Below are 26,377 nucleotides of genomic sequence, written 5' to 3'. Positions count from 1 at the left end.
CGTCCTTGTTGTCGGAGACGGACGGGGTTGCTAGGGGGATGCGGGCGAATCGGGCGGGAGAGATTGACTGATGACCTGCAGGACCGGTCCTCCTCCCTGTTGAACTGCTGGTTTGATTCGGCTCCATTGTCAAGCAGCAGCTGGACGATGTCCATATGTCCACGACTCGCAGCCGCTATTAGAGGGGTGCCTTCGTAGACGGCCTGGCTGACGTCTGCACCATGCTTGATCAGCCGCCCCGCAACGTCCGCATGCCCGTTGAGGCATGCAAGGTACAAGGGACCCCCTTCATCCTTCAGGAAGTCAGGTGTGGCTCCCATAGCCGTTGTTTCGAGGAGACAAGCAACGAGGTCTGCTTGGCCATGAGCGCATGCAGCAGCCAAGGCTTGCAAGTCAACTTGCCCTTCCATAGTTGCCAGGGACCGCAGCGTTTCTAGATGGTTGTGCTTCACCGCCAGGTCTTGGGAAGACATTTGCCATGGCATGAATCCTCTCCGCTGAAGAGTTGCTCCTCGGTTCACGAGGATCTTCACCGCTTCCACATGGCCTCCCTTTACGGCATTAGTCAGTGCATTGTTGCCTGTCTTGTCGCTTTTTGCTCTGGCTCCTGCGCCAAGCAAAGCATTCATGACACCGAGGTGGCCAAATCGAGCGGCAAAACCAAGAGCTGTGTCCTTGTATGGGATAGTGGAGGTGCCGTTCACGCATGCTACATGTTTGAGTAGCGACTCGACGAGTGCTTGATCCCCTGCTGTTGCGGCAACATTCAAAAGAAGGCCCAATACCACCGTATCGACATCTTGACCAGGAATTTCGGCTATAATGAGCGCGAAAAGCTCTCGCATGCCGCTGTCCAAGAAGCAACGGGCATCTTCAGCCGAGAGAGTGTAGGAGGCGTGTATTGTCATTGTGTTCAGTTTAAGAATGGTCAGTGACCGTTGTAGTGTGGCCACCATCTCCGTGGTCAGTTTCCGGTCGTTTGTTGTCGGGAGGTTTGCCCCGGCCCTAAGGAACGCCAGCACCACACGGAAGGCTGTGGCCGACCTGTTTTGGGAAGCCAGCCGAATGCAGGTCTCCAGCAGTCGGGCCTTGTCCTCGCAATGGGATGTTGGAGCAAACATGCCTGCGTCAAAAAGTCTTTGCACGACACGTTCGTTGGCCCATCTAGCCGCCATCTCAATGGGAGACTGCCCAGAGCCATCTGTTGTGCGGGGATCACAACCATTCTCTAGCATCATGAAGACAAGTCGCTCCTGTCGAATGTTGATAGCTTCTTCATCTGTGGCCGGCAGGCTCTGTAACGCTTTGGAAAAATCATGAGGGCGACGGAAGCCTTTGAGTGCCATGTGCAAGCCATTGCCTGCTGGTCGGTGCGATTGTCTCGCGTCGTGGATCGTTTTAACCGAATCAACGGTTAATCCAGTGAGACTCCATTCACAATACCCATGCGGTCCGTCCCCGTCGAGTCCCATGCCTAACAGCTTTCGGAGGGAGGCCTTGTCCTGTGGGCTTATTTCGACTGCCGGTTGCCCCTCCGGGTCGAGATATACCATGTCTTGTCCCAGCGAGACAAACGCGGAAATGTCGGCGCCTGTTTGGAGGCAGAAACGAACAACCTCACTGTGACCAGCCTCGGCTGCGGCCATGAGAGAATGGTTTACGGTAGCCTGCATATTGGAGATCCCGTTTCGAAACCGTGGCGTGCCAACCAAGGTTTCCAAGATATCGGTGTGGCCATGCCTGCCTGCGCCAACAAATGCCGTGTCGACAACGGTGGTGCGAGATAAAGAGATGCCCCTCTCGAGCAGCTCATCAAGCAAGGCACCCAGTACCTTGCAATGCCCGAATATTGCCGCTGTGTAGGTGCCGATAAAAAGACTCAGGGGCTTCAAAGCAAGCTTCCCGCTTCTCCGGCTGAGAAGGGGCCTGAACGCATGCGAACCGTCTCTGCATGCCGAAGCAAAAGCAGGCATTACTGAATCGAGTGCGAAGCCTCGCCGCTCCATCGCGACAAGCAGTGATTCTACGGCATCTGCATTCTCTGACCGCAAGGCGGCGACGAGCAGTTTGCCAAACGATGCAGACGCCTGTTCGTTTAGATCCATCCCGTCCAACTTCCCGCAATTCGGGCCGTCGGTGTCGATGACCCCGTCCAATATCCATTCCCACAAGGCATGGACTGCTGCCGAACGCTTTGCTGCGGTTGCCACTCGGATTACAGAGGCCAAACCTTCGAGAACAGCTGGTGACGGCCTCGGCCGGTTGCACTCGAGAAGAGCGCGGACGGTTATGGTGTGTCCGGATGAGGCGGCTTCCCTGAGGGTCGAGACCCAAGGTCCTAGGTCGTTAGCGTCTCCGACTGCCAATATTTGGCACAGGAGCCTGACGGACTGGGGCTGGTTGTATTGTGCTGCAACAAGAAGCGCCTTATTCAGGAAATCCAACTGCTTTGGTGCTCGACGCAACAAGACCTCCAGGACCTCAACCTGCCCGGTAGCCGTCGCAGCACAAAACGCCGCTTTTAGATTGTCTGAGGTCCCACGTAGAAGACATTGGCGTACTTTAGAAATGTTGCCGATTGCTGCGTTGAGCTCGAGTTGGCTAATATCCTTGTCTGTGCTCCCCATATATATATCGACATTTTGCGCCACTGCATCGTTCTCTCTGCCCCCACTAGAGCTGTCAGTCCCGAGATCGTCTCTTGACATTCTGCCTGAGCCATCGTCCTTGGCACTGGTATCATCGTGAGTCGTGACTACCACGGGGTGTCCTGTTCGCACCCTATGTTCTTTCTTCTTCTCCCAGGGGCGCTGTTTTCGTGGGCGAGGAGGCGGCCCCTCACAGGACATGGAAGGCTTCCAGTCTCCGGGAGGCACATTGTAACCTCTTTCCAGGAACAATAGAGCAACCTCCCGATGGCCCCCCTCAATAGCTGCATGCAAAGCATCCTTGGACCTGCCATCCTGGTACATGCTGGCCCCCTGGTCGAGAAGAAGCACGACAGCGTCTCGGTGGCCGTAGTACGCCGCGGCCTGAAGACAGGTCCCACAAGGAGGCCCGGGCTGGTTGCAGTCCGCACCCTTGTCCATCAGCAGCCTCATGATCTGTGTATGCCCGTTCTGCGCCGCCGCCTGCAGTGCACCACCCAACCTCGCACAAGCAGCCGTAGGATCGGCATCCCATGACAGCAGCAACCTCACTACTCGGTCATATCCCATCAGGCTCGCGCTTCGGAGCGCCGTCCCAAACGGGCCCTCGGCTGTGAGATCCATACCGCCGACCTCATCATGCAGATACGACAGCATTTCGTCGTGACCGGCCACCGCCGCGAGCGCCAGCGCGTTTGCTGGCACCGCGTCCTTCCACTTCTGCCCCATTCGCAACAACGCCCTGACAACGGCCACCTGGCCGTTTTTGATGGCCGTCAGAAGCAAGTTCCGCTCTCTCGTCCCTTTTCCATCATCTTCTGACGTCGATGTCCCCTTCGGCTTGACCTCGGGCCCCATAAGCCACGCAACCAGGTCCCTAAACCCAGCCGTCACCGCCTCCTTGACGACGCGGTCATACTTTTGCTCTGTATCCCACAAGTCGAGGCCAAGACGATGGTTTTCCTTGGCGAGCAGGTTCGCCACCCCCTCCCTCCCGCCGCGGCAGGCGTGTGAGTACGCACTAGCAACTGCAGTTTGGATGGTTTCGCTGGGGGACGAATCGAGGTGATCCAAAAGAGCCCTGACTACGCCTTCGTGGCCGCGGAAAGCGGCGACGTTGAGCGGTGTTCCATAGGCGCCGCAAGGTGTCGACAGCGAAACTGGCAGGAGATCCGGGAAGTGGGACAGCATGAGCGTGATAAGCTTCGTGTGGCCCTCTGCGGCCGCCAGGTAGAGGGGTGTATGTTGTGCTGGATCTGAGTTCGGTTCGGAGAGGCCTGCGGTGGGGGATGGGTTGGTGTTGATGAGGTGCGAAAGGATAGTTGGCACACCGAAGACACAGGCGGTGTGGACTGGGGAGAAGGATGGATTGAGGATCAGATTAAAAGGAAGCTTCAGAGGGTGGTAAAGCGGGAGCGAGCCGCCGGTTTCGCGGATCCATTCGAGCCAGACGATGAAGGCTGGGGTGACTTCGGCGGTGCTCTCTGCAAAGACGACGTGGAGTGTTTCGTGAGAGACTGGGTCCGATGAGGTGTCGGTGGCAGTTGATTCGGAGTGGCAAACATGCTCGTGCCAATATACCGCCGCGTAGTGGTAGAAGTCTTGGATTGGGGACGGGTCCTGGACGAATGGCAAGCTGCCTGGGCCTGCGGTGCACTGGCGGAGGCAAGCCGTGGCCAGGAGCTGGTGTGCTGAAGCCGGCGTGAATATGTCTTGCTGCAGCATGAAGTCTCGGATGGATCAATGGCATAACGAGAGCACGTTTGTGTCCTTTTCCAACATCACTAGGTTGTGACATACGTCGACGATGTTGAGTCTCTCGGGTTTTGACAGTTGGAGATGCTGATCAAGCCCGAGAATCGAAAAGAGGGCCTCCGGTTGAAGCCTTCTCCTGGCAAACAAAAGCCACGAAATGACCTGCTGAGCAACTTGCTTGGCCACCGAGTCCAGCGCGAGGATACTATTTAGGGCGTGATCATAGATCTGGTCGAGATGAGCGGATAACCCATGCTCCAAGGTCTCCAGAATGTCTTGCTCAGTCTTCATTCGACACAGGAAGTCGACTTGCAGCTTGACCCAGAGGAATCTGGGCGCCGGGGTTAGTAGGATAGTGTTAGGATGATGTTGGGTATGGCTCACATTTCCCCGGATCCCTTCAAAAGGACTTCCGAGATCTTATTCACGAGGTCCGTGGACGCATTGCCGTTAAGGAGGCATCGACTCTGTATGGCTTTCTTTACTTGCACCTGAACGAAAGCTTTGACGTCGCCTTCGTTATTAGCGGGAGTCACACGGATCTTGGCGTCGGACTCTAGCAGAGCGTGTAGCTGGACATTATCTCGGGCGGTGAGGAAGACCTTGACGACGCTGGCCGACTCCGAGACAACACGGTTGAGTGCCTCAACGACACAAGCACAACGACACAAGCACGATCAGGTTCTGACAACTCGTCCACGGCGTCAATGCAGATGTAGGCCGGGTTGGCCGACGTAAGATCCAGAATGTGTCTGATGCACTCATCGACCGTCGGCTTGCTGGGCTCTTCCCTCGTTTCTTGGGCCACTCTGGCTTCTTTCTCATATTTATGCAGTTACCATGACCTGATTGACTGCACCATTCCCCGGAATGATCGCGAGCTGTTTGACTAAGCTCCTGAGGATACAGGCTGGAGACGCGCGTTCGGGCTCGGAAGCCAACTTCTGGCAGTAAAAGTACGCGCAGGGCGGCGAGGCCGCCGTGTTGGCTTGGGGTTGAGGGAGAAGATGGTCGACAATAGCTGAGAAAGCAGTTGATTTTCCGCAGCCTCGGACGCCGTGAAGCAGCAAGATGGATGAGGAGCTCGAGATAAGAAAGTCTCTAAAGTCCGGGTGTTGTATCAGCCATGCTGCAGAACCCTGGAGCCGCCGACCTGCCACGTCTTTGTGGTGGTGAGCAACTGGAACCAGAGACAACCACCCTAGGAGGGCCTTGAGTTTGTCCTCCTCCAGGGCTTTTTGCGTGATCGTGGATATATCCACCAGGCGAATGAGTTTTGCATCCAGGTCAGCAAAGGTGGTCGTGGTTCTGGTGCTGAGGGTCTCAATCTTGGTATCAATCCCACGCAATATCTTGGTATCAGCTAGGGCAGCGAATTTGAGGACCTCGGCCTCTCGGTTTTCGAGTGACATCAAGTCGTCGTCGTTGATGGGCAGTTTTACAGCACTCAATACTGCACGGACTGCGTGGTTCACTTAGTACGAGAGTCTCTCAATGTGTTCAGGGGTAGACTTACCTCCGGTAGAACGACCCAAGTATTTAATACACTTGGCCAACAACACCAGAGCATCAGCGAACAACAGGACAAGAGCTTCCTCCAACGGCTGCGCGAGGTCGGCCGGGCTGGACCCGCGGATATAAACCTCTTCGATGATCTTGCTGCGGGCCATGATTCGCGCGACCATCTCCAGCACAGTAACTACGAGACCGACCGCTTGAACGTCACCGCATGCCGTGTCGAGAAGAAAGCGAAATGCCGCCCAAGGCAACGCTGCATGGACTGTATCGAACTGGGACGCAACATCGCCAACGGCCTTGTACCGGTTGATCCAGCCCACAATCTTTTCAAGGACGTCTCGAGCGACGATGACCTTGCCGCTCGGGGTGGTGAACTTCCACTGCTTGCGGATACAAATCTGGCGCATATCATCGGCGGTCCGAAGCACGGCGCCGACAATGTCAACTCTGTTCATGCTCACCCAAGCGAAGGCTTGTCGGATGTCAGGGTCGAGGCGGTCGAATGCCTTCCGCCAGGCCTCGTCACCACTGTGAGCTTGTGTAACGGCCGGGGCCGAGCTGAGCGACATTGTTGTGGCTGCCCCTTAACTGTCGAATGGGAAGTCTTGAGTAGGTACTTTGGAACGGACTTCTATCCACCAAGGTGAAGACCATGTTGAGTGTCCAGTGTCTCTCCGCATTTTTTCAGGTGGGCTCGGTCACTTATAGATGACTCTCGAGGTTCTACAAAGCTCTACAAGGCTCGAGGGCCAAGACACAAATGCAGGCTGAGCCGCACCGGTGAGCCTGCGGGTAATACAACCGGGCTGTCACTGTCCTTCTCCACACACACCCACGAATGCCCCCCTGGAACCTGCATCTGGTGGGCTTCCTAAAGAACTGCCACACCGACAACGGGCGGCGTCGCCACGATGCCGGATTAGCAGTTGATGTTACTGTTGCACAGAACTGGAACCCGTTTTGACTCTCACCGTTCCTTTTTCTCAGTGTGAAATTGGAGTTATTATTACACATAAATTAGCTGGACTTGCGTCCTCAAGGCTCGAGCACCTTCCACGCCCCATGTATGTACAAGAGAAAAACAGTCCAAGTAACCCCCTCTTTCACCCAATCACTTACACTCCTTCGTCAGATGCACCTGATACCCAACCGCCTCCACCCCCTTGACCTTCCCCTCCACTACATCAAACACAAAATGATCCCTCGCCCCAAACTCAAACGTCGACCGATCCATCATCGCCCACGTGATACAAGAATTCATCGGCCACGCAAACAGCGCGTCCTGCTGCGCCACCTGCTCGGCCGTGTTCATGGTCCCCACCGCGCGCCACGACGTCTTTCCCTCCGCGCCCGTCGACGCCGGGTACAGGCGGTAGCGCATGGGCGGGTCGAGCGTCGGCGGCGTGGCCGGCGGCAGCGTGCTGCCCGGGTCGGTGCGCGGCACGTCGACGCCGCGGATGATGTACTGCGTGATGGCGACGCCCGGGCCGTCGTCGGCGGCGGCGGCGGCGTCGAGGGAGAGGGTCAGGGTCGAGTTGGTGCGCTTGTCGGTGTAGGTGCCCGCGTAGGCGGCGGCGGTCTCGGCTTTGCCGGCGGCTTCGATGGCTGGGAGGAGGGATTGCACGATGCGCGACATCATGAGGGTCATGGAGGTCTGGGAGCCCTCGCCGGGCCCGCTGGGGCCTGCCACGAGGAGGGTGACGACGATGTCGTAGTCGGGGATGAGGACCAGTTGGGAGTGGTAGTTGATGAGGTCGCCGGTTTTGGTGTAGAGCTCGATCATGCGGCCGTCCGAGGTGATGTTCTCGGCGCGGAAGATCTCCCATGGCGCGCCCATGAGGAGGCCGGAGGACGAGGTGGAGGTGAGGGGCTTCATCCACTTGCGGGTTTGGACGGCCGAGAGGAGCTTGTGCTGGAGGATGGCGTCGCCGAAGCGGTGGAGGTCGTTGATGGTCGAGAAATAGCCGCCCCCACTGGAGAAGTTGTTAGTTGGGATGGTTATGGCATGGCATGGGATAGTTGGGAATTTGGCACTTACGGGCCCTCGAAGCCCATATCGGCAGCCCACCAGACGTCGTTGGCAGGGATGAAGCCCAGAGCCTCGTCGGGTTGGGTGGCCGAGGTCCGCGCCATGTCGAGGGGTTTCCAGATCTCGTTGGTGACATAGTCGGTGAAGGATTGGTTGGTGATGGCCTCAACAGCGAAGCCGAGGATGGCGAAACCAATGTTGGAGTACACCGTCTGAGCCGAGAATGGAGCTTGTACGGGGGGCCGTTCCCCAAAGTGCTCGAAGAACACTGCTCCAGGTTAGATCCGAACCTTGCTATTGTGACGTTGAGGGAACCTACCAGTCTTGTTGCAACCAGGAGTCCCGAAGAACCCGGCGCAGCCAAGGAACTTGGAGCTGTTTGCTTGCGGGTATCCATAGGCCGAGAGGTCACCAAACGGAGCAATGTCGGTGATGTCTACCACCGTTAGCTAGGTCCAAGGGGAGAGAGATATTCACCACCGCAACACTTACAGTCCGAAGGAATGCCAGCCATATGCGACGCCAGCGCCCCCAGAGTCACCTCATCCCACTCAACCGCCCAGATCGGGCTATCCTCCCTCGCTTGGCTCTTAAGAGTCCTCAACTCCGGCACATACTTGGTGATCGGGTCTTCAAAATTGACTCCCCGATCCTGGAGCTTAAGCAGCGCCAAGGGAGGGAACAGCTTGGTCAAGCTTCCAATTCGGAAGATGGTGTCCGAGTCCACCTTCTGTACACCCTTCTCGTCCTTCTTTGGCGGCGTGTAGGCGTATTCGAAGAGGAGATCGGTTTCGTGGATGGACTTGACGCCGATTGCTATCGCGGTGGTGTTGTAAGATGCCGTCATCTGGTCGAGGATGTCCTTGATGGCGGCTGCTGCCACCGGTACTGCTTCATGTTTGCCGGGTTGTTTGGGCGGCGGCAGAACAGGGCCGAGAGGAGGGCAGTGGCCGTTGAGAGCTGCGAGAGCCCCCGTGCTCAAGCACGAGAGCAAGATGGAACTGGTCTTCCACATCTTGGAAATATGTGCCAATTTACCTAGGCAAGTAATGGAGTATGGTGGAAGGAGGTGATGGAATGGGGAGACAACCAGCAAGCCACCATGATCTCGAGCGTGATGACCGCGTCTTATACACAATCTCCGCGAGCCTGACATCACTCCCGTCGTCCAACCTGCATGAGCCTCATTTTACGTCACCATTCTTTACCACAGCCTCCAAATCAGGCACACTGGTGATCACCTTGGAAACAACATCAAGCACCCCAGCTTGTTGGGACACGTCCAACCGCGATGGCTGTGATTCGCTTGTTCGGAACCATGTCGCCAACGGCGGTGTCATGGTGTTCCACTGCGCTGTTCCAACTTCTACAGGGGTTCCGAGCCTTCGACAACATGGCCAAGTCTTGCTGGAACAAGCCGAGAGCACTCACGCTTAATTCAAACCTCAACGACTCGGAGGAGTGGGTCGGGGCTCGGATCGTCCTGATATTAGCCTCAACCGCGTAGACTGAATGCGACGTGGCTACCAGGGAGGAAGGGGCTGAGGCCTTTAATTTGACTTCTTCGATCCACAGCTCGCATAGTGCACGTGACTGAAGGCGAGGAATATGCTTGAAGTCTGAGAAGACAGGGCTAGAGCAGGTGAATTCCATCAGGCAACAACAATAGCAAGGGCATGGGACGTTGGAAGACTCGCCTGCCAGGGGTACACGCTCGCTACCGGGGTGCTGAATTATGCGGTGAACCTCCTTGGATGTATTGTTAATCGATGACCCAGAGGCATGGGCCCAAAGACCACCACAGAAATCCCTCTGATGGACCTTTGGCGACCGGCTCAGCGGCATGAGAAAACAATGTTGGGTTTCGCTCGACCTAGCTCGCAGGCTAAACCAAAAATAAAGCAGCACAAGCCATCCCCCACCGATACATCGATCTTCGGGACCGAGATCTTTGCTATCCCCAATTCACACCCATCCGAAAAGACGCCATCGCTATGCAGCCTGTTTCGTCCAACCTGGATCCGAGCTCTTCTGCGCCGATACCTGTCGGTGGGTTGCATCCACGCGGTCTAGCGGTCCTTTCGGGCCATCAATAACCCAACCGCGATGATAAACAACCCAACATAGGCAATAAAGGATGCAATCATCAGCCGATGAAACCCGTCGCTCGTACGCACAGCGCAACTCCAAGAACCATCCCCAAAAGACTCGTACCACACCGTACCGAACCAAGACGTACGAACCCAACGGCTGGTCTCGCCGGCCGGTGCCATAACATGAGGATCCCCGCCAGAGTCCCCGTCAGATACTCCGTCAAAGGCGTCCCCAGAGTCCCTGCCCGAGTCTCCAATAGAGTCTCCATCGAAACATCCGCCAGAATCCCGGCTAGAGTCTCCGCTCGAGTCTCCGTCAGAATCCCCATCAGAATCCCCGCCAGAATCCCCGGGGCCAGCCTAATGCCCGGGACGCAGGTCGCACACCTCGAACTCCAGGGTCCTCGACTCGTAAACGTGACCCTGCGGGTGTCCGGCCTCGACATACAGGTTGTCGACTCCGTGATGATGAAACGTCTCCGTCCGTTGACAGGACAGAATGTGCGGGAGCCCAGGCGGGTTGGTGAGCCGGAAGATGCCCCATCTGGCCTCATGTCAGTACACTAGCTCAGATTCAAGAGAGAGGTGGACGGAAAGGGACGACTCACGATGGCTCGTACTGCGGTGCGCACACGATCGCAACGCTCTCGGGCATCATGACCTGGTACCCGGCCTGGGTGTGCAGGTCGCGCGAGCTCATGAAACAGGTCTGCGTGGGGTGGGTGTGGATCCAACCGATTACTATCAGGTCGTTGGTGATGCAGTAGTCGAGCATGCCCGACTCGTTCTCCGTCTCGCACGTGTCCGATGTGCACTTTTGCTCCGGGATCACCAGATGCGAGATGAAGAGCGCGTTGTTGACCGTTGTGCCGCAGAGCATCCCGCACATCTCCAACCCTCGGCGCGTGTTATCCGATGCGATCGCCAAGAACTTTTGTCGCAGAGTGCTTGGGAGGAAGACGGGCCTGATAGGGTCGCCGTTCTCCAGGTATGCGGCCGGGCGAAAGGTAACCCGCTTCTGCTTCTCAGGCTCTGCGATGGCCTTCGGGGGAATCGCCGGTGCTTGTTCAGGAAGAGGACTGTAATCTGGCAGAGTGCTCGAAGGGAGTAGTTCCTTGCTCGGGCGGGGCGGTGGGAGTATGGGAGAGCCCCGTCCCAGGTCCAAGTCGTCATCGGGCCGCGGCGGTAGCCTGGCGGGTGGCCGGTCAACTTCCCGCTCTTTCGGTGGGCGCGGAGGTAGAACCCTCGGACCATCGGGGCGGTTTCGTGAGGCGGGAAGTTCGTATTCAAGTGGTGATAATTTATTAATCGAGGGGTAAGAATATGTGGATGGTCGGGCGGGGTCCCTCGTCCTCGTAACGCAGATGGTCGTCGGATCGATCTAAATGGCGCCGGGTGGCTTCCATCTGCCGCCGGAGTTCGTCGTCGTCCATGTATGGCGGTGGGGCCCTTCTGTCACTCTCATATTGCCGTCCATCCCGTTGTTTGCTAACTCGGCGTTGGTATTCCTCATCCTCCAGCACGCTAGCGGCCCGTCTACGTCGTCTCATCTCCTCCCTGGCCAGGTCGACTGCGAGATCTTGGTGATCTTGCGCGTCAAGAATGTCCGCCGGTGAGCCATAGTTCCATGACAGTGCTGGGTCGTTGGCAGCGTGCCTTGCGTATGGCGACGACGAGGCCAGGGACGTGAGATCCTTATTCTTAGCAGCATCCTTCCGAGCGGTTGTAATTTTCACCCATCGGTCATAAGCGTCGTCGAGTTCGGGGCGCAGTGTTTCCAGGATCTCAATGACCTTTGGGATGCGTTTTTGTAGTGGTCTCGTGGCTTTCCTTGCTTCGGGCTCTTTGGCTTCGGGATGTTTGGCGAGACATTCGAGGACCAGGATGGAGTATCGAAATAGAACAAGGTACGCCTGAGGGTAGTTGCCTTCTCGCAAATAAACTTGGCCCTGCTCGATAGCTTGTGCGTTAGCGTGGATGCGTACCTCGGGAGTGTTGTTGAAGTCGGGGCATGACGCACCTCGTGATGAATAGTCTCGGCGGCACGCGCCCAGTACTTGAAACCAATGCGTGGGTTCCATTCGAACTCCCTTGCTCTCTCAGTTAACTGCTTTGCGCTCATGGGCTTGCTGCCCATGCTCGCATCTGTTTTGTTCATCTTGATTGTGGCGCTTGGCAAGATGGGGCTGATGATGTTTGGAAGGGGTCGCCGGGCGGAGCTGTGATGCGGTAGCTCGACAAGTGTTGGCTACCGCGAGATGGTTTGAACGATGCTCGCGGTCATGGCCCTTCTTGAAAGAGAGGTGTTGCCCGGAATGCCAAAATCATGTCGTGCGCGGCATGGTCCTGCGACTTAACAAACGATGATAGTGACAGAAGGCACGCTTGCCAGCTGCCTGGTCGTGGCCGCGGCAGGCAGGTTGGGTTGGTTGACCCCGCCATCCCGCCGCGTCAACTTCTCTTGCCCGGGTCCAGGGCCGAGCTGCGGGGCAGCTGAATCAGCTCAGCACCGAAGGTCAATCCATGCACGGACCTCTTCAGAGCCATTTCTTGGCCATTCTTCCAATCTTCTGGAATGCATCCCGAAATGTTGAGTGTTTGAGCTGATGCCGGGCATGATTGTTTCAGCATTAATAACCTTAGAATTGATAGTGTTCAGCCTTGCGCGTAACCTCTCGGCCGTCGGTAATCAGCCGTTGGGTCATTGACTTGGTTTGACTCCTCCCTTCCCTTTCCAGTTCTTTCTCTTGGTTTGTTTTGTTCCTTCGGTCCGCTTGGTTGGTGAACCGGAATTACCGGCCACATTTCCGACAACACGAATTTCGCCTGAGAGATCCCGGTCTTAATCCACACGGATAGCATCGTCGACTCAACAGGCTCAGCTGGTGATTTGTTGGGCCTCTCGGGAATATTCGGGATGCAAACCTGGCCTTGCCCTGGCCCCGGAGCGGCACAAACCAATCTGCCACAAGGGCCGGCCCGATCTCAGCCTTGTTTTGTTTGGGTCATGGTGGTAACAACGAGGACCGGGCAGGGTTTGGGCAAAATTTTCGGTTGGATATAAGTTGGTCTGCTCAACACCGAGACGGTATTCCAGAGAAGCTTCCTCTTCACACTTGCTCCGTATTGGGCTCCCAATTCTTCGTACCTCCTGCCTCTCGTCTGCTCTCTGCTGCAACTCGTCACCATGACAGTGTCAAACACCTCGCCCAGGAGCCTCAAATGCCAAGGTGCTTACATCCCGATCCTTCTTACCCATCGCCTGACTGACACCCCCTAGGGAGCATTGAGGCATCCATGGACTTTCTGAGCCTCACCCTAGGCCGGCTGTCTATCCCATCAGAGACATGCCTGTTCAGCCTCCTCGGCCAATGCTTCACCAAGATGAAGCACATCTTCAACCTTAACGATCCCTCGAACATTCTCGCGGAGCCAGCCACTCTGGAGCGCATCCTCAACTCCATCTTCGATACCACTTCCGTCCCCTTCGTTACAGAAAAGTCGGTGCGGATCGCCGCTGGGCTCGATGACCACGATAGGTCATGTCTGTTTGTGGAGGCCGTGGCGGGCATGGTCCTGATCTTCCAGCGCCTTGACCTGACCGGCGGTGTGGTTTCCTCAAGGTTGTTGTCCCGGGAGCTCCAGCTTTTCGCCGAGAGCGAGCAGCGGCGGGTGGCTCTGGACAAAATTAGCAGCAGCGCCCTCTTCAGCTCCTGTTACACCAAGAACTCCATCGTCGACTTCCTGATGGCGGCAGTTGACGAACGGAATGTGGGCCTTCACGATGCCCTACCTCTAGGCACCGCTGGGGAGCATCTCTTGAACGACAATGTTGCTTGGGTCAGCGATCGGCCATGCAAGAACATGGGGTTGCCATGGGGGTTCACGATCATGACGCTGAACTAAGAATGGCGGAGTAGGAAAACTGTATAATATTGTCATCATCTCCATTCTGGGTAGAGCGTAGCGCGGCGTTAGGGTATCTGTCTTAGTTTAAAGAAACGAACCGCTCTGCTACCACGTCCCCCCTGAACCGGCCCGATGTGTTATTTATTGCGCCCTGACCGCTTGCGGAGCGGCTGCCTGCGCGCTGGTTTGGAGCTGAATAATTTCACCCTTTTTCTTCTCCATTTTGCCCTGCATCTCCTTAATATGCGACTCTAACCTCGAGCTTCGTGATGAAGTGTGGTTAGCTTCTTTGCATCAAGGTCGTGGGAGTTGTTGAACTTACATCTCCTTCTCGATAAACTCTAACCGGCCCTTGACGGTGCTCTCCGCCTCAGTGGTTTCTTGCTTGAGCAATACGGGCCCAATGAGCTTGTAGATAGCCTCCCCTTCCTTCAAGTTGGAAAATTCCTGGCAGATATCAGATTTCGCATTCGATGTTCATAAAGACTAAGATCATACCTTTTTTACCCCAAGGTTCTCCTGCATCTGTGCCTCGAGCTTTTGTCTCGACTGAACCGTGTCTTGGAGGTCTGATCCTAGCATGAGTAACTGTCGAGACTTACGGGTAATGCTGAGAATATCGACAAAATACCTTGTTGCAACTTGGTGAACTCCTCCGAGAGGGCTTGCAGCTTAGCTTGGATGTCGGCCATTTTGACAGGTAGGGATAGCAAAAGGATGGGCGAAAAAGCGGTGCCTTCCAAAAGATGTCTAAGTTACTCGCTGATGACGCGGCTCAAACGCTGAAGCTTCAGTCCACTTTAGGCAGGCGTTGATGTGTACTTGGCGGGGGAGTGAACTGTGAAGTGAAGGTGAGGGCACTCCGCAGTCGATTTTCTGGAGCCTGAGAGTTGAGTGTTAGCATTCAGCGCATGTTGACATATTAAACCCTAACAACGTCGAAGTCCGCCCCACCAACGAATGGAGGAGAGTGGCGTCAGCCCCGCGCTCCTGCTCCCTGGTCAACAACAGCCCCAGCTAGATTAAACGAATGGCTTCTTGTTTTTAAGTCAGCCTCAACACAAACGCAGTTATTTCTGCTCGGTCACCGGCCAACCTCAGCGACGCACCCCCGAAAAACGAGGGGCGACACCCTCACCCGCATCCTCGGCGTCTGCCTAACCCTCGACACAAAACCTCGTCTTGCCCGCCGATTTGCCCACCGCAGGCAGCCCGAGCTCGAACCGGAGAGCGAACCCAAACAACCGCCCAATCCTCGCCCCCAAAAACCCTCCTCACCCCCTGATCGAACCCGACCGACCGCCCACCATGTCCAACACCGACTTCCTCGACCGCGCGATCAAGCAGGTGCGCGTGGCGATCGACGCCGACAACGCCGGACAGTACGACAAGGCGTACCAGCTCTACTACCAGTCGCTCGAGCTGTTCATGCTGGCCCTCAAGTGGGAGAAGAACCCCAAGTCCAAGGAGATGATCCGGGCCAAGACGGGCGAGTACATGGACCGCGCCGAGAAGCTGAAATCCCATCTCGCCGACGGCGAGGCCAAGCGCAAGAAGCCCGGCATGGTGGGCGTTAACGGCGCCTCCACGGGCGGCACGGGGAAGGGCAAGGAGGCTGGGGAAGATGGCGCCGAGACGCTCGATGAGGATAGCAAGAAGCTGCGCAATGCGCTGGCGGGGGCGATTCTGCAGGAGAGGCCGAACGTGAGCTGGGATGATGTGGCCGGGTTGGAGGCGGCGAAGGACGCGTTGAAGGAGGCAGTGCTGTTGCCGATCAAGTTCCCCCATTTGTTCCAGGGGAAAAGGCAACCGTGGAAGGGGATTCTGTTGTATGGACCGCCGGGGACGGGTAAGAGTTATCTTGCCAAGGCGGTCGCGACGGAGGCGAAGAGCACGTTCTTCAGCGTGAGCAGTTCGGATTTGGTGAGCAAGTGGATGGGTGAAAGTGAAAGGTAAGACGGGCGCTCCTTTCCAGCTCACAAACTACCGGAGGCTGACACGATGATATCATAGGCTAGTACGGCAACTCTTCGCTATGGCTCGGGAGAATAAGCCGGCCATCATTTTCATCGACGAAATCGACGCGCTGTGTGGTCCCCGCGGGGAAGGTGAATCCGAAGCCTCTCGCCGAATAAAGACAGAAATGCTGGTTCAAATGGACGGTGTAGGCAAAGACAGCAAGGGTGTTCTGATACTGGGCGCCACAAATATCCCGTGGCAACTCGACGCCGCCATCCGCCGACGTTTCCAGCGCCGGGTGCACATTAGCTTGCCCGACCTTGCCGCGCGCACAACCATGTTCAGACTTGCCGTCGGCGACACCAACACGGCACTCAAGTCGGAAGACTTTCGTGAGCTGGCAAAGGCAGCGGAGGGATACTCGGGGTCAGACGTCAGCATCGTGGTGCAGGATGCGTTGATGCAGCCCGTGAGGAAGATCCAGCAAGCGACACACTTCAAGAAGGTACGTTTGCTCGCCCCCTGTTCCTCACGCAGAATCGATTTGCTGACCAGGCGGCCCTCAGGTAACGGTTGATGGCGTTGAAAAGCGCACTCCTTGCTCGCCAGGCGACCCAGATGCAGAGGAGATGACATGGGAAAAGGTGGCGTCGGAGGACCTGCTCGAGCCCTTCGTGGAGAAAAAGGACTTTATTAGGGCCATCAAGTCCAGTAGGCCGACAGTATCTCAAGTGGACCTTGAGAAGAACGAGGATTGGACAAAAGAGTTCGGTAGCGAGGGAGCGTGATCGGGCATGCGGTTTGTGGTTTGGACATCACTCAGTCGGGTGTTGTAGGCAGGCGTGCGGCGTTAGTAAACATCCACGGGCTCGGAATGTGGCATGGATTAGGAGCTGTCGGTTTGTCTTTTGTAGATCGATGTCAACACATACGGCGGGTCGTTTTGCCATTTTTGTTTAACTGCCGGCGCAACATTGCCCACATCAATATCGATCCATAGAATGCAGGCAGATTCGACATTGTTTCCATTCCACACCATGGTATGATACATCCCATTGCAGAAGATTGTGTCTCGACACAGCCCGAAAACTCCATTTGCCCGACCCAAACCCCACAAGAACTCCAAAAAAGCAGAGCAAAGACCAGCCAACTAAACCAACAAGAGACCTGGCCAACGCAGCAAGATAGCAACGGTAAGTCGACTATTCGGCGGCCACCGACTTTCTCTTCTTTTTCTTCTTCTTCTCGCCATCACCGTTGACGTCCACCATCTCGACATCCTCGCCTCCGACACTCTTCCGCTTCTTGTCCTTCTTCTCCTTCTTCTTTTCCTTCTTCTCCTTCTTCTCCTTGGCCGGAGGATGGTCGATCATCTCCTCGTCGATATCCATGTCGTCACCGTCGTCCATAACTGCCTGGATTGCCTTGCCCATCGCGTCGATGTTCTTCATCGGCTTGGTCCCCTTGGCGTACCACTCGAGCCGCTGCTCCAGCTGGTCGCGCATTACCTCGCCGAAGCGCTTCGTCGGCTTCTCAGAAAAGTTATCGATACGGCTGGCAATGGAGCACTTGTTGGCCAGGTACCGCGAGATGCGGCCCTTGACCTTGGGGCCGGCGCGCCCGATGAAGGAGCTCTGGTAGAGCAGACCGTACTTGGGTGTCGCACCCTTTGTCTTGAGGGCACGGAAGAGGGCCTTCTCGGCACCGAGGATCTGGAGTGTCGATGCGGGGTACTTCGCAAGGTTGGTCAGGGAGCCGGCGTGCGAAATGAGGCGGGCCGCGACAGGGGTGCCCAGAATGACCTGGAGGTTGGGGGCAACATCGCCCATCTTCTTGTCGAGCGACTCGGCGAGGATGCGCCTGTAGTCGGCCATCTTGGAGACGTTCGAGGCAAGGTCCTTGACCATGGCAAGGTCGGTGTCGCTGATGTCTTGGCCCATGGAAATCTTGGCGGCTTGGATGATCGCCTCGGCCTTGTCCTGGTCTTGGTTGAGGACGTTCGCGAGGTCGTCAACGCTCTCGTCGGTGAGGGACCGCTTGTTGCCGACAGCAATAACCAACTTGGCGTAGGTGCCATTGTCGGACACGATCCGGATGAGTTCGGGGAAATGCCACCCATACCACTCCCTGACGCGCATCGCACTTTGGTTAATGCCCTTGTCAAGCGCATCGAGAGTCGCAATGCCCTGGATAATGTGGTTGTCGTTCTTGTGGACGCTGAACTTGACCTTGGCGCGGGAGTAGGCGTGGCCAAGACCCAGCTGAGCACGGTTGATGTCGCCCTCCTGGAGACCCTTAAGGAGCTTGTTGGCGTGAAGACGGATACCACGCAGGAGCGCGGCGACAACCTCGGAGGTGTCGGCAGCTTCGCACTGGACGCCGGGGAAGGTGGCGCTAATCTCGCCCGCTATCCGCTTGTCTACAACACCCAGCACGATCTTGCTCTTCTTCCCGCTGGTCTGCGGCAGGTTGAGTTCAAGGGTGTTCTTGAGATGGTCGGGCATGATTCCCTCCGAGATAAGGTTGATCGCTTCCAAACCGTGGGCGGCAGAGCTAGAACCCATCCATCAGTCGGAAGAACGCACACAACGCGCGCGAGCAGCAAGCCATTGTGACGCGAACGCGGGGTCACTTACGTCCAGGGGTTGAAGCTGCGCAATTGGATCATCTTGCCAAACTTGTCGAGGCTCTTCATCGCATCCTTAACCTCGGGCAGCTCCAAGCCGACGGTATCGGCCTGGTGCACCACTTCGAACAGCGAGAAGCCGACGGCGCTCTCGAAGAGCAAATAATTGACCACCACCATCTTGACCAATTGTAATCGTTGGTCCTTGATGAGCGGTATATCGTGTCTTAGGGAGTTGGCGGCGTGTCGACACTGCGCAACGTATTTTAACCACTGATGTAAAAGATGCGGGTTGGCGGCTCTCGATATTTTCCTGGCGACTTTGAAAGTTTTCGAAATTTTTGCGGGAAGCTTGCGCACGAGCCATGTGGGGTCATCTTGGCTCATGCCGGTGCGATGCACCCGTTGTAGGTTCCGTCTCTTGAGAATCGCTGCTTGATCTTCCCAGCTGTCTGAATCTTTCCACCCGCCTGCCAGCTGGCGTCATTCCGAGCCCTTTTTTCCTAATCCCCACCAAACCCCGCCGCTCGCTCAGCAGCCAAGCACCCAAAAGAGCTCCATCACTGGCTCACTGCATGCGACTCCGGATCGGTCCAGTTCGAGACGGACCGCCGGGCTGTCTCAGCCCTACACAAGTCACCCCTTTTCCTGGCCCATCACCATGGTGCGCATGCTGTTTGGTCCGTTGTTCCCCGGCCACCCTCCTCGGTCACCGTGACCAGGCCGCCAATCGTTCCTCACCGGACCGAGCGTGCCGCACTTGGTTGTCTGACATTCGGGTCTGGCAGTGGCGACAATGGCAGCAATCCCGACAACAGCCAAGCACCACTTTGTCTCAGTCACATCAGTCACTACAAGCGATGAGATGAAGACTCTTCGGCGTGGCCGGTCATCCATTTGCTTGCTCCTTCCACAACGGGCTTCCCCATTTTATTGTGCGGTCGAGAACATACCTTGGTACCTACCTACCGTACAGTGTGTCGCGGACCCAAAAGAAGAGACCCGAAAGCTGACTCGAGAAGCTGACCGAGACGTTGCATTCATCCTTCTCGGGGTTCCCTGCTTGGGCTGCATCCAGCTTACGTTAATTTCTGTCTGGTCCACGAATAGGTTCGGCGATAGGTGTGCGTACGCGGTTGGATCATCGAATTTCCCGAGTGCTTGAGATGAGCCCAAGTACGAAAAAGGGGATTGATGTCCCCAAGATTCGGGTGACAGGTTGGGAAGCGACGGGAAGGGAGACTGCTGTAATTGGACGTCCTCGCTGAAACGGCGCACTTGTCCAATCAGCAGGCTAACAAGCTCTCCAAGCACCGGCCTGCAGTTCGGCACCATCCCGCTCTTGTCGGTCAGCCGCACACAGAGCAACGGTGAATCTCAACCCCCGGGAGTTATGCGCAGCTGCGATGAGCGATCCCTCACCGACCCCTTGCAGCCTTGTCCTTAACACCAGGCTTCCTACGTCATATAACAACGGCACGCAATGGCGTTTATGGCCTGGTCGCCTCCGGACCTTGTTCCTGGGACATCATTGATGCTCGGCGGTGCCCAGTTCCCCCGGCGTCCAGGGTTACGTGAGCCTACTTTGCTTCGATATCAGTGTCCACCCACGTATCTCCTTACCCGACTTAGTGCGCGAGGCGGGCTGTCTTCAACTTCTCGAACCTCGAATACCCAGCGAACCCCTGCACCTGGATAGGCCTGAAGCCCAACAAGATGGCCTCACGATATCCTCGGTCCGAAGACCATAACTCGCCGTCGACAAACGACATGGCAACAGCGACCTACGATGCCGAAAACGCAACTGACGTTGCCGCTCAAGGCCTTGGCCCTGTGATGTCTGGCGCGAGTCAGGTTGCTTTATCTCGTATCGCGAAAGAGACCATGGCTGGTCCTCCCAGGGAGGAATTCCCCGCCAGATCTAGCACGATCAGGGAATCATGGGTGTCCTTTGCATCGACGGCTGGCAGCAGAGATTCAGTGGTCCCTAGCCTGTTCTCAGTCAGGGCGTCAACTGTTTCAGCCTCGACACGGTACTCGATCCGCCAGTCCTCGATTGAGTCCCCCATCTCCGCTACCAGCCCCATGTACCAGGAACATAGGAAGAGCAGCTATCCTCAAAATCACTATTTTTGCACATTCTGTGATGCCGATTTCTACTCAAACACGGAATGGAAGGCCCATGAATTTGAGTTCCACAACCGGCGGGAACGATACCTGTGCAGGAGCTGCCCAGCAGTCTTCTCGGACGCGACACGCTTTTCTGACCACCTCAAAGCCAACCACGGTATCGAATCCGCCGAGGCCACGCCCAACCCCGCCGAGTATCGGCCTACTCGAAACGCATGGGGCTGTGGGTTCTGCGGGGCGGCCATTTCGGGGCGGGCTTCGTACCTCGAGCATGTCGGCGAGCACTACGACGAAGGAAAGCAGAAATATGAATGGCTGCACACCTTTGTTATCGAGGGATTGCTTCAACAACCCCAACTAGCATCGGCCTGGATGGCTTTGGTCGCCAGGGAGGAACAGTCAAGGGGCGCCAAGTTGCTCTTTCACTGGGATCCTGACACGACTGGCCGGAACTCCGACGAAAGAGGGCCCCACGGCTTACAAGACATGCTAGAATTCTTCCCCGCAGGAGTCCAAGACGCAGACGAAGTCGTGAAAGTTGCCTACAACAGCGCTCAGATTAAACTCAACACCGACGTTGGCGACCTAATCAGCAGGCTTGACCTACAAAGCCCGGAGCCGATGTCCAGCAATCCAGCCCAGGGCCCGTTTCAGTCACCATTGGAACTGCAGCCGACTAAACCGGCGATCACAGATGATGTGGTATCCCCAATATCCCCGTTGCCTGCACCCCTGCGTCCGCCCACGGCGCCGCCGCGGCTTTCGAACCCGTTCCCTCCACGGCCCGATTTGAAGTTACAACCTCCAGAACGTCTCTCCACGCCTTCCAGTTCCGGTTCACTGGGGCGCGGTCAACCAGCACTTTCCCACCCCTTCAGACCAAGCTCCAAAGCCCTCCGCCGCATCGATAGCTCCCGAAACCTCGGCCCCGCTAAGCAGATTGAGGCTGTCAATCCCCTTAACCAACAGGTGATCAACATGCCGCCCCCGTTAAATTCGTCTGGGGCCCCTCCCATCACGATTCGAAGAGCGGTAGAGTTACAGCCGCGTCTTTCAGGGACTCCGGAGGAGCCGTCCTCGACGGCTGACAAGGGAAAAGCATTATCAACAGCATTGTCCGTCAAGCCGCATACTAGCTCAAGCACACTATCCACACATACGAGAGACGGCTCCCACGGGTTTGGTGACAGTACTAGTGAGACCGTGTCAGACGACAGCCTTTCGGAGCCCGATTCTTGGCTGGAATCCGGCGGGATTCCCGCGGCTACCAAGGTCTGGAGACACTCGTTCCAACGAACCGTTGACCGGGGGATGACGCGGCTTTGGGTCCGGTACAACCAGGACTGGGATGCTCTCGTCAGACAGTGTGTTGGCGACGCAAACGGCGATTCGGGTCAATACCGAGAGTCTTCAGGGCGTGTGCGCAAGGGTGCATCTTCGCGTTACGCGACGAACAACGGTCTCCATCTGAATGCGCGGTCGCTCGGGCAGGACGATGAGGAGGAAGGTGAGGAGGGCGAGGGCTATCCAGGTCCATCCCCGCCGTCCAAGCGCATCTCGGGGTCTCCGAAGAAGTTCGCATGCCCCTTCAGGAAACGCGATCCCCTCACCTACAACATACAGGACCACGAAGTATGTGCGATCAGGTCGTGGTCTACGATCTCTAGGCTGAAGTACGTGCCTGCCAACCCTGCCTCAGCAAACAAATACTAACCCCTGAATAGGGAGCATCTCTACCGCAGGCATTACAAGACTCATTGCCAAAGATGCAAGTGCATTTTCAGCGATGCTAGGGAACTAGCGGAACACGAGATGCTGGTCACAGGCTGCGAGGTTTTGGATACCATTCCTCCTGGCGATATCACCACATACCAAGAGAAACAACTCAAATCAAGAAAGCACACCACGCGGAGACAAACGGACGAGGAAAAGTGGAGAGATATTTACCGACTGCTCTTCCCCAACGAAGAAATTCCATCGCCATGTAAGTGGCCCCATCGGGTGCCCGAACGCGAAGGATGGCGCACGGGTCGCTGATACGAGGCCAGATCCCGAGGCTGCAGAGGACATGGGGCCCTCGACCGCCGATTCCAGTGTCAGTTTCAACTTCCAGCACTTTCTCCTGAGCGAATTGCCGACCTTGTTCACCAGAACCGCCGAAGAACACGCCGGGAGACGCCTCCAAGCTCACGAGGGACTGGCGTTGGAACTCATCCCAGGCATCATCGAGGGCGCGCTTCACAAAGCATTCAGGACATGGGAGGCTAGAGGTAGCGAATTACCGGCCGGGGAGGCCTCGGTGGCATTGATGAGCTTTTTACCAGACACCCCAGCTTCGGCCGCTTACAGTTTTGGACAGTCCGCTGCCTATCAAACCCCGCAGTCCGCCGTAACAACTGATCACAGCTTCTCTCAGAGTCAATTCGGCAACACAAACTTTGGCGTCGACGCTCCGCATGTCACCAGCGCCGACGACTCTGGTTTTGCGGATGACACCTTCTTCGCGCCTGAACCTCTGCTCGACTTCAACAATTTTGCCCCGCAATATGACAGAGGCACGTGGGAATCAGGCCTTGGTGTTATGGGCGGGGGTGCGTTCCCGGGTGACTTGAACACAGGGGGCAACTTCGGGGGCTTCCAGGATGGTTAAGGGACAAGCCACTACTCTGCTGCTAGCCGAACGGTCGCGAAAGTAATGAACTTGATCTTTCATCTCACGTTCCCCATTCAACCAGTCACTGTTCAGGACCATACTGTGCCCTCTTCACCTAACGCCAAGTCTAAGGTTGGGAGTGGCACTCAACGCGGGTACCAGTGTGACTTCTCTCTTACACCAATGCTATCGACTATCCAAGCTGTATGGTAGGTAGGCAACAAAGTAAGGGAAACGACAACTCGGTACCGACCAACTGACACCGGTGAGAGAAGTGAATTGACACAAGCAGGGATGTCTACAACTTGTCCGTGTGCCGAAAGCAAGCCCGCTAACTCGAACAACATTCGAACGAGCGTCGCGGTGTTTCGTGCAACTAATTATCCGTCCTCTACCAACCCTCTCCCGTTCGACTGTTGAACCAGCTCAACCACCTTACATGCTCATGCCGGGAAGCTCGGTGACCCCTGCCATTGTCTTGTCAGCATGATCTTGAGGAAGAATCCACCAGGGGTAGTTTGGGAAAGAGGGTGGGGGTGAACAAGAAAAAAGCACATACACTGATCATAGTCCTCCCTAGCCGCCTGCTTGACGGCACAGGCACGAGCCGCCTCAATATTCTGGGTGCGCAGACTGGCGCACTGGGCGCCGAAGCAGCCGGAGGTGTCCATGGCGCGCTGCAGCGTGTCGTCCTTCCACCCGAACACGTAGTCGCCGTGCTGGCCGAGGCCGGTCGGGTCGCCCGTGCTGAGCACGAAGGGCTGCGAGCCGTCCGCCGGCCACTCGGCCTTGTTGTTGAAGGGCGTCGTGTCCCACACGACCTCGTACATCAGCTGCGGGATGCGCACCGGGTGCGAGGCCGGGCAGTTGCCACCGAGCGAGAGGAAGTTGGCCGGGCCCGAGGTCGGGTAGGCGACGTGGTCTTGGTGGTTGGGCGTGTCGAGGTTCTTGCCGTCCCAGCAGCTGGTTGGGGTGGGGTTCGTTAGCTTTTGTCTTTTATGAAGTTGTTGGGGGGAGGGTATGAGGGGGGGGCATACGTCGGGAAGTGGATGTTGGTGCGGATGCCGCCGGGGCAGACCTTGTTGGGCAGCTCCTCGGTGTCGACGCGGTCGTCCTGGCAGGGCGCGCCCGTGTCACCGCCAAAGTTGGGACCGGTGTAGCAGCGGTAGCAGTTCTGGCGCTTCTGGCTGGTGTCGGGGCGCGAGCGCATGTTGGGGTCGCCGACGAGCATGCGGAAGCCCTACAGATCCGTTAGTATGGAATGTGGGGTAAGTTGGTGGTGTTGGGGGCAGTGCTTACCGGCTTGAAGGCCGTGATCTTGCCCGGCTGGGCCGAGACGTAGTAGACCAGGATACCACCCTGGGTCTGGGTGCTGAACCGGTCGTTGAACTGGAGACTGTCAAGAGGTCAGTATGTCGGCATCCCCGATCATTTCGGGCCCCAGAACTAAACATACGCAGCGCCGCCCTGGGGAACACGCTTGTAGCTCCCGTTGCGGGCCTTGAAGTACAGGTTCGCGGTCCAGTAGTTGGAGAAGTCGTCGGCGAACTGGCAGGTCGTGCAGCTGGCGTGCTGCGAGACATCGTCGGTGGGCATGGTGACGTTGAAAGCGTTGCCGCCGACAATCTGGTGGACGTGTGGCGAGGGGACCTGGCCGGGGTTCACGAGAGGGTCGATCCGGTCAATGACGACCTGGCTGCAGCCGAACCGCAGCATGGTCATGCCACCGGGGCCGCCAAACTGGGGCGCCGCCTCGGCCAGTGCCGAGAGGGCGAGGAAAGCAGACTTTGCCGTCCACTTCATTTTGGGCTAGTCGACTGGTGATCGGTAGATCGAACGGAGGTTGTCAGCCTTGTCGGACCGGGGATGCAACGCCAAGGGGAGCTGGAAAAAAGGTTATGACTATCAGTGGAACACGGGGATGCAGCCGCGAGCGCCGTCCCATCTGCTCTTATAACACTTTTCGCAAGTAGGAGAGAGAGGGTATCGAACCCCACGCTGCCCCACGGACTTCTCCGTTTAAGGCGCGAACTGCCGTTCAGGCTCGGTGAGGCGAAGTGCCGAGTTCCATGGGGCCAGTCGGCCGTATAGGGCAATATGTAAATGTATATTGTCGCTATAAACTGGGACCTATCGGAACCAGTTTTTGACGCGGGCGAGCTTGATTGGGGTCTAGTGGGGTAAATAGGAAGGCAGGTAGGGTGATATAGGCGCTTCCACGGCAAATTCCCCTAGTCGACCAGGAGCAGTCCCCCCAGCGCGACGTCACCGGGGTGGCCGCCTTGCCTGGGCTGAGAGCACGGCAGATTTATGATAGGGTAGGAGGAAACGAAAAACACACAGAAGATCCAAGGGTGAGGGTGTGGGTTGCCATATTTGGAACCCCAAGGGGCCGAGAGCAACACAACCCGGAGATGGTGTAGCAGCCAAGGCCATGTGGCCTCCGCATTCATCAGTGATGAGCGTCTCTGATGATAATTTACCGGGCACCACATGCTCTCATCACTGGGGTGGCAGGATATGTTCTTCGAGGAGGGCGGACTAGACCGGGTTCTCGAAGTCTCTGAACATTCCATGATCCCTACGGCCTCGTGGTTGGCCTGCACAGTGAAACCCTGCCATTTCTCGGGCTGAGTTGGCCCGACTAAATTATGTGGCACGGCAGAGTAGTAGCAGCCCCCCGATTGCTGTATGGAAACGTCTAGAAAGGCGGAATGGCCAGTGCCGAAGACAGAATATGGTTGGTGGCATTTTTCCCACAAGGGGGCGTTAAGTGAGTCGGCCGAGAGGATCCAGCATCATCCAAGAGACATATAGACGCTCACTCGTTAATGAATATCCTTGCCCGTCCTAGCTATCTGTTCACTTGCTACGATGTCGCGATTTGACGTACACTATGTTGTGTTGTTTCTCCGAGGCACGTTCCTAGCCCCTATTTCGACAACTTACCCTGCTGAGCGAACACACTTCGACCCCGCTGCCTAACCATGACACCTCATCGCAAATGGACAGGGGGTAGAGGGAAGATGTAAACGTGCATTGTCTTTTATCGAGGGA

At 56.7% G+C, this 26,377-nt stretch overlaps 10 protein-coding genes across 10 annotated transcripts; 4 read left to right on the top strand and 6 right to left on the bottom strand.

Moving 5' to 3' along the window:
* Positions 1-625: 625 nt before the first annotated feature.
* On the bottom strand, positions 626-6,490 carry B0H64DRAFT_464707 (uncharacterized protein; the record flags this gene model as incomplete). The annotated part of the gene is made up of 8 exons (XM_062807633.1): positions 626-674; positions 937-2,726; positions 2,781-4,364; positions 4,410-4,734; positions 4,788-5,023; positions 5,071-5,219; positions 5,263-5,856; positions 5,920-6,490. 8 exons carry the CDS (start codon positions 6,488-6,490, stop codon positions 626-628), a joined length of 5,298 nt encoding a protein of 1,765 aa, XP_062656441.1.
* Positions 6,491-7,032: 542 nt separating this feature from the next.
* B0H64DRAFT_327612 (beta-lactamase/transpeptidase-like protein) lies at positions 7,033-8,797 on the bottom strand (the record flags this gene model as incomplete). The annotated part of the gene is made up of 4 exons (XM_062800787.1): positions 7,033-7,894; positions 7,960-8,218; positions 8,270-8,386; positions 8,443-8,797. The coding sequence occupies 4 exons, from the start codon at positions 8,795-8,797 to the stop codon at positions 7,033-7,035; spliced, it is 1,593 nt and encodes a 530-aa protein (XP_062656440.1).
* Positions 8,798-9,949: 1,152 nt separating this feature from the next.
* On the bottom strand, positions 9,950-12,201 carry B0H64DRAFT_464703 (uncharacterized protein; the record flags this gene model as incomplete). Its single annotated transcript, XM_062807632.1, has 4 exons — positions 9,950-10,587; positions 10,652-11,261; positions 11,404-11,995; positions 12,064-12,201. 4 exons carry the CDS (start codon positions 12,199-12,201, stop codon positions 10,404-10,406), a joined length of 1,524 nt encoding a protein of 507 aa, XP_062656439.1. The 3' UTR covers positions 9,950-10,403.
* A 64-nt stretch (positions 12,202-12,265) lies between these two features.
* B0H64DRAFT_203437 (uncharacterized protein) lies at positions 12,266-12,668 on the top strand. Its single transcript, XM_062799297.1, has one exon. It carries the CDS (start codon positions 12,407-12,409, stop codon positions 12,635-12,637), a length of 231 nt encoding a protein of 76 aa, XP_062656438.1. The 5' UTR covers positions 12,266-12,406; the 3' UTR covers positions 12,638-12,668.
* A 562-nt stretch (positions 12,669-13,230) lies between these two features.
* On the top strand, positions 13,231-13,949 carry B0H64DRAFT_418831 (uncharacterized protein; the record flags this gene model as incomplete). The annotated part of the gene is made up of 2 exons (XM_062805347.1): positions 13,231-13,273; positions 13,324-13,949. The coding sequence occupies 2 exons, from the start codon at positions 13,231-13,233 to the stop codon at positions 13,947-13,949; spliced, it is 669 nt and encodes a 222-aa protein (XP_062656437.1).
* A 20-nt stretch (positions 13,950-13,969) lies between these two features.
* Positions 13,970-14,918, bottom strand: B0H64DRAFT_403095 (Prefoldin). The gene is made up of 4 exons (XM_062804277.1): positions 14,584-14,918; positions 14,451-14,521; positions 14,275-14,399; positions 13,970-14,214 (listed from the first exon to the last, which is right to left on the bottom strand). The coding sequence occupies exons 1-4, from the start codon at positions 14,642-14,644 to the stop codon at positions 14,094-14,096; spliced, it is 378 nt and encodes a 125-aa protein (XP_062656436.1). The 5' UTR covers positions 14,645-14,918; the 3' UTR covers positions 13,970-14,093.
* A 38-nt stretch (positions 14,919-14,956) lies between these two features.
* B0H64DRAFT_203284 (P-loop containing nucleoside triphosphate hydrolase protein) lies at positions 14,957-16,906 on the top strand. The gene is made up of 3 exons (XM_062799295.1): positions 14,957-15,904; positions 15,966-16,416; positions 16,478-16,906. Exons 1-3 carry the CDS (start codon positions 15,261-15,263, stop codon positions 16,697-16,699), a joined length of 1,317 nt encoding a protein of 438 aa, XP_062656435.1. The 5' UTR covers positions 14,957-15,260; the 3' UTR covers positions 16,700-16,906.
* A 207-nt stretch (positions 16,907-17,113) lies between these two features.
* On the bottom strand, positions 17,114-18,717 carry B0H64DRAFT_444233 (uncharacterized protein; the record flags this gene model as incomplete). The annotated part of the gene is made up of 2 exons (XM_062806766.1): positions 17,114-18,464; positions 18,548-18,717. The coding sequence occupies 2 exons, from the start codon at positions 18,715-18,717 to the stop codon at positions 17,114-17,116; spliced, it is 1,521 nt and encodes a 506-aa protein (XP_062656434.1).
* A 1,346-nt stretch (positions 18,718-20,063) lies between these two features.
* On the top strand, positions 20,064-23,381 carry B0H64DRAFT_203301 (uncharacterized protein). The gene is made up of 3 exons (XM_062799296.1): positions 20,064-22,340; positions 22,392-22,651; positions 22,716-23,381. Exons 1-3 carry the CDS (start codon positions 20,254-20,256, stop codon positions 23,315-23,317), a joined length of 2,949 nt encoding a protein of 982 aa, XP_062656433.1. The 5' UTR covers positions 20,064-20,253; the 3' UTR covers positions 23,318-23,381.
* Positions 23,382-23,416: 35 nt separating this feature from the next.
* On the bottom strand, positions 23,417-25,600 carry B0H64DRAFT_363165 (uncharacterized protein). Its single transcript, XM_062801791.1, has 5 exons — positions 24,777-25,600; positions 24,620-24,716; positions 24,358-24,560; positions 23,880-24,283; positions 23,417-23,787 (listed from the first exon to the last, which is right to left on the bottom strand). The coding sequence occupies exons 1-5, from the start codon at positions 25,121-25,123 to the stop codon at positions 23,756-23,758; spliced, it is 1,083 nt and encodes a 360-aa protein (XP_062656432.1). The 5' UTR covers positions 25,124-25,600; the 3' UTR covers positions 23,417-23,755.
* Positions 25,601-26,377: the final 777 nt, after the last annotated feature.

The sequence above is a fragment of the Chaetomium fimeti genome, assembly GCF_033439085.1.
Source record: "Chaetomium fimeti strain CBS 168.71 chromosome Unknown B0H64scaffold_6, whole genome shotgun sequence".
In the NCBI taxonomy this organism is placed as follows: domain Eukaryota; kingdom Fungi; phylum Ascomycota; class Sordariomycetes; order Sordariales; family Chaetomiaceae; genus Chaetomium; species Chaetomium fimeti.
Note: the sequence above shows the minus strand (reverse complement) of the source record. Positions and strands in the feature narration are given on the sequence as shown.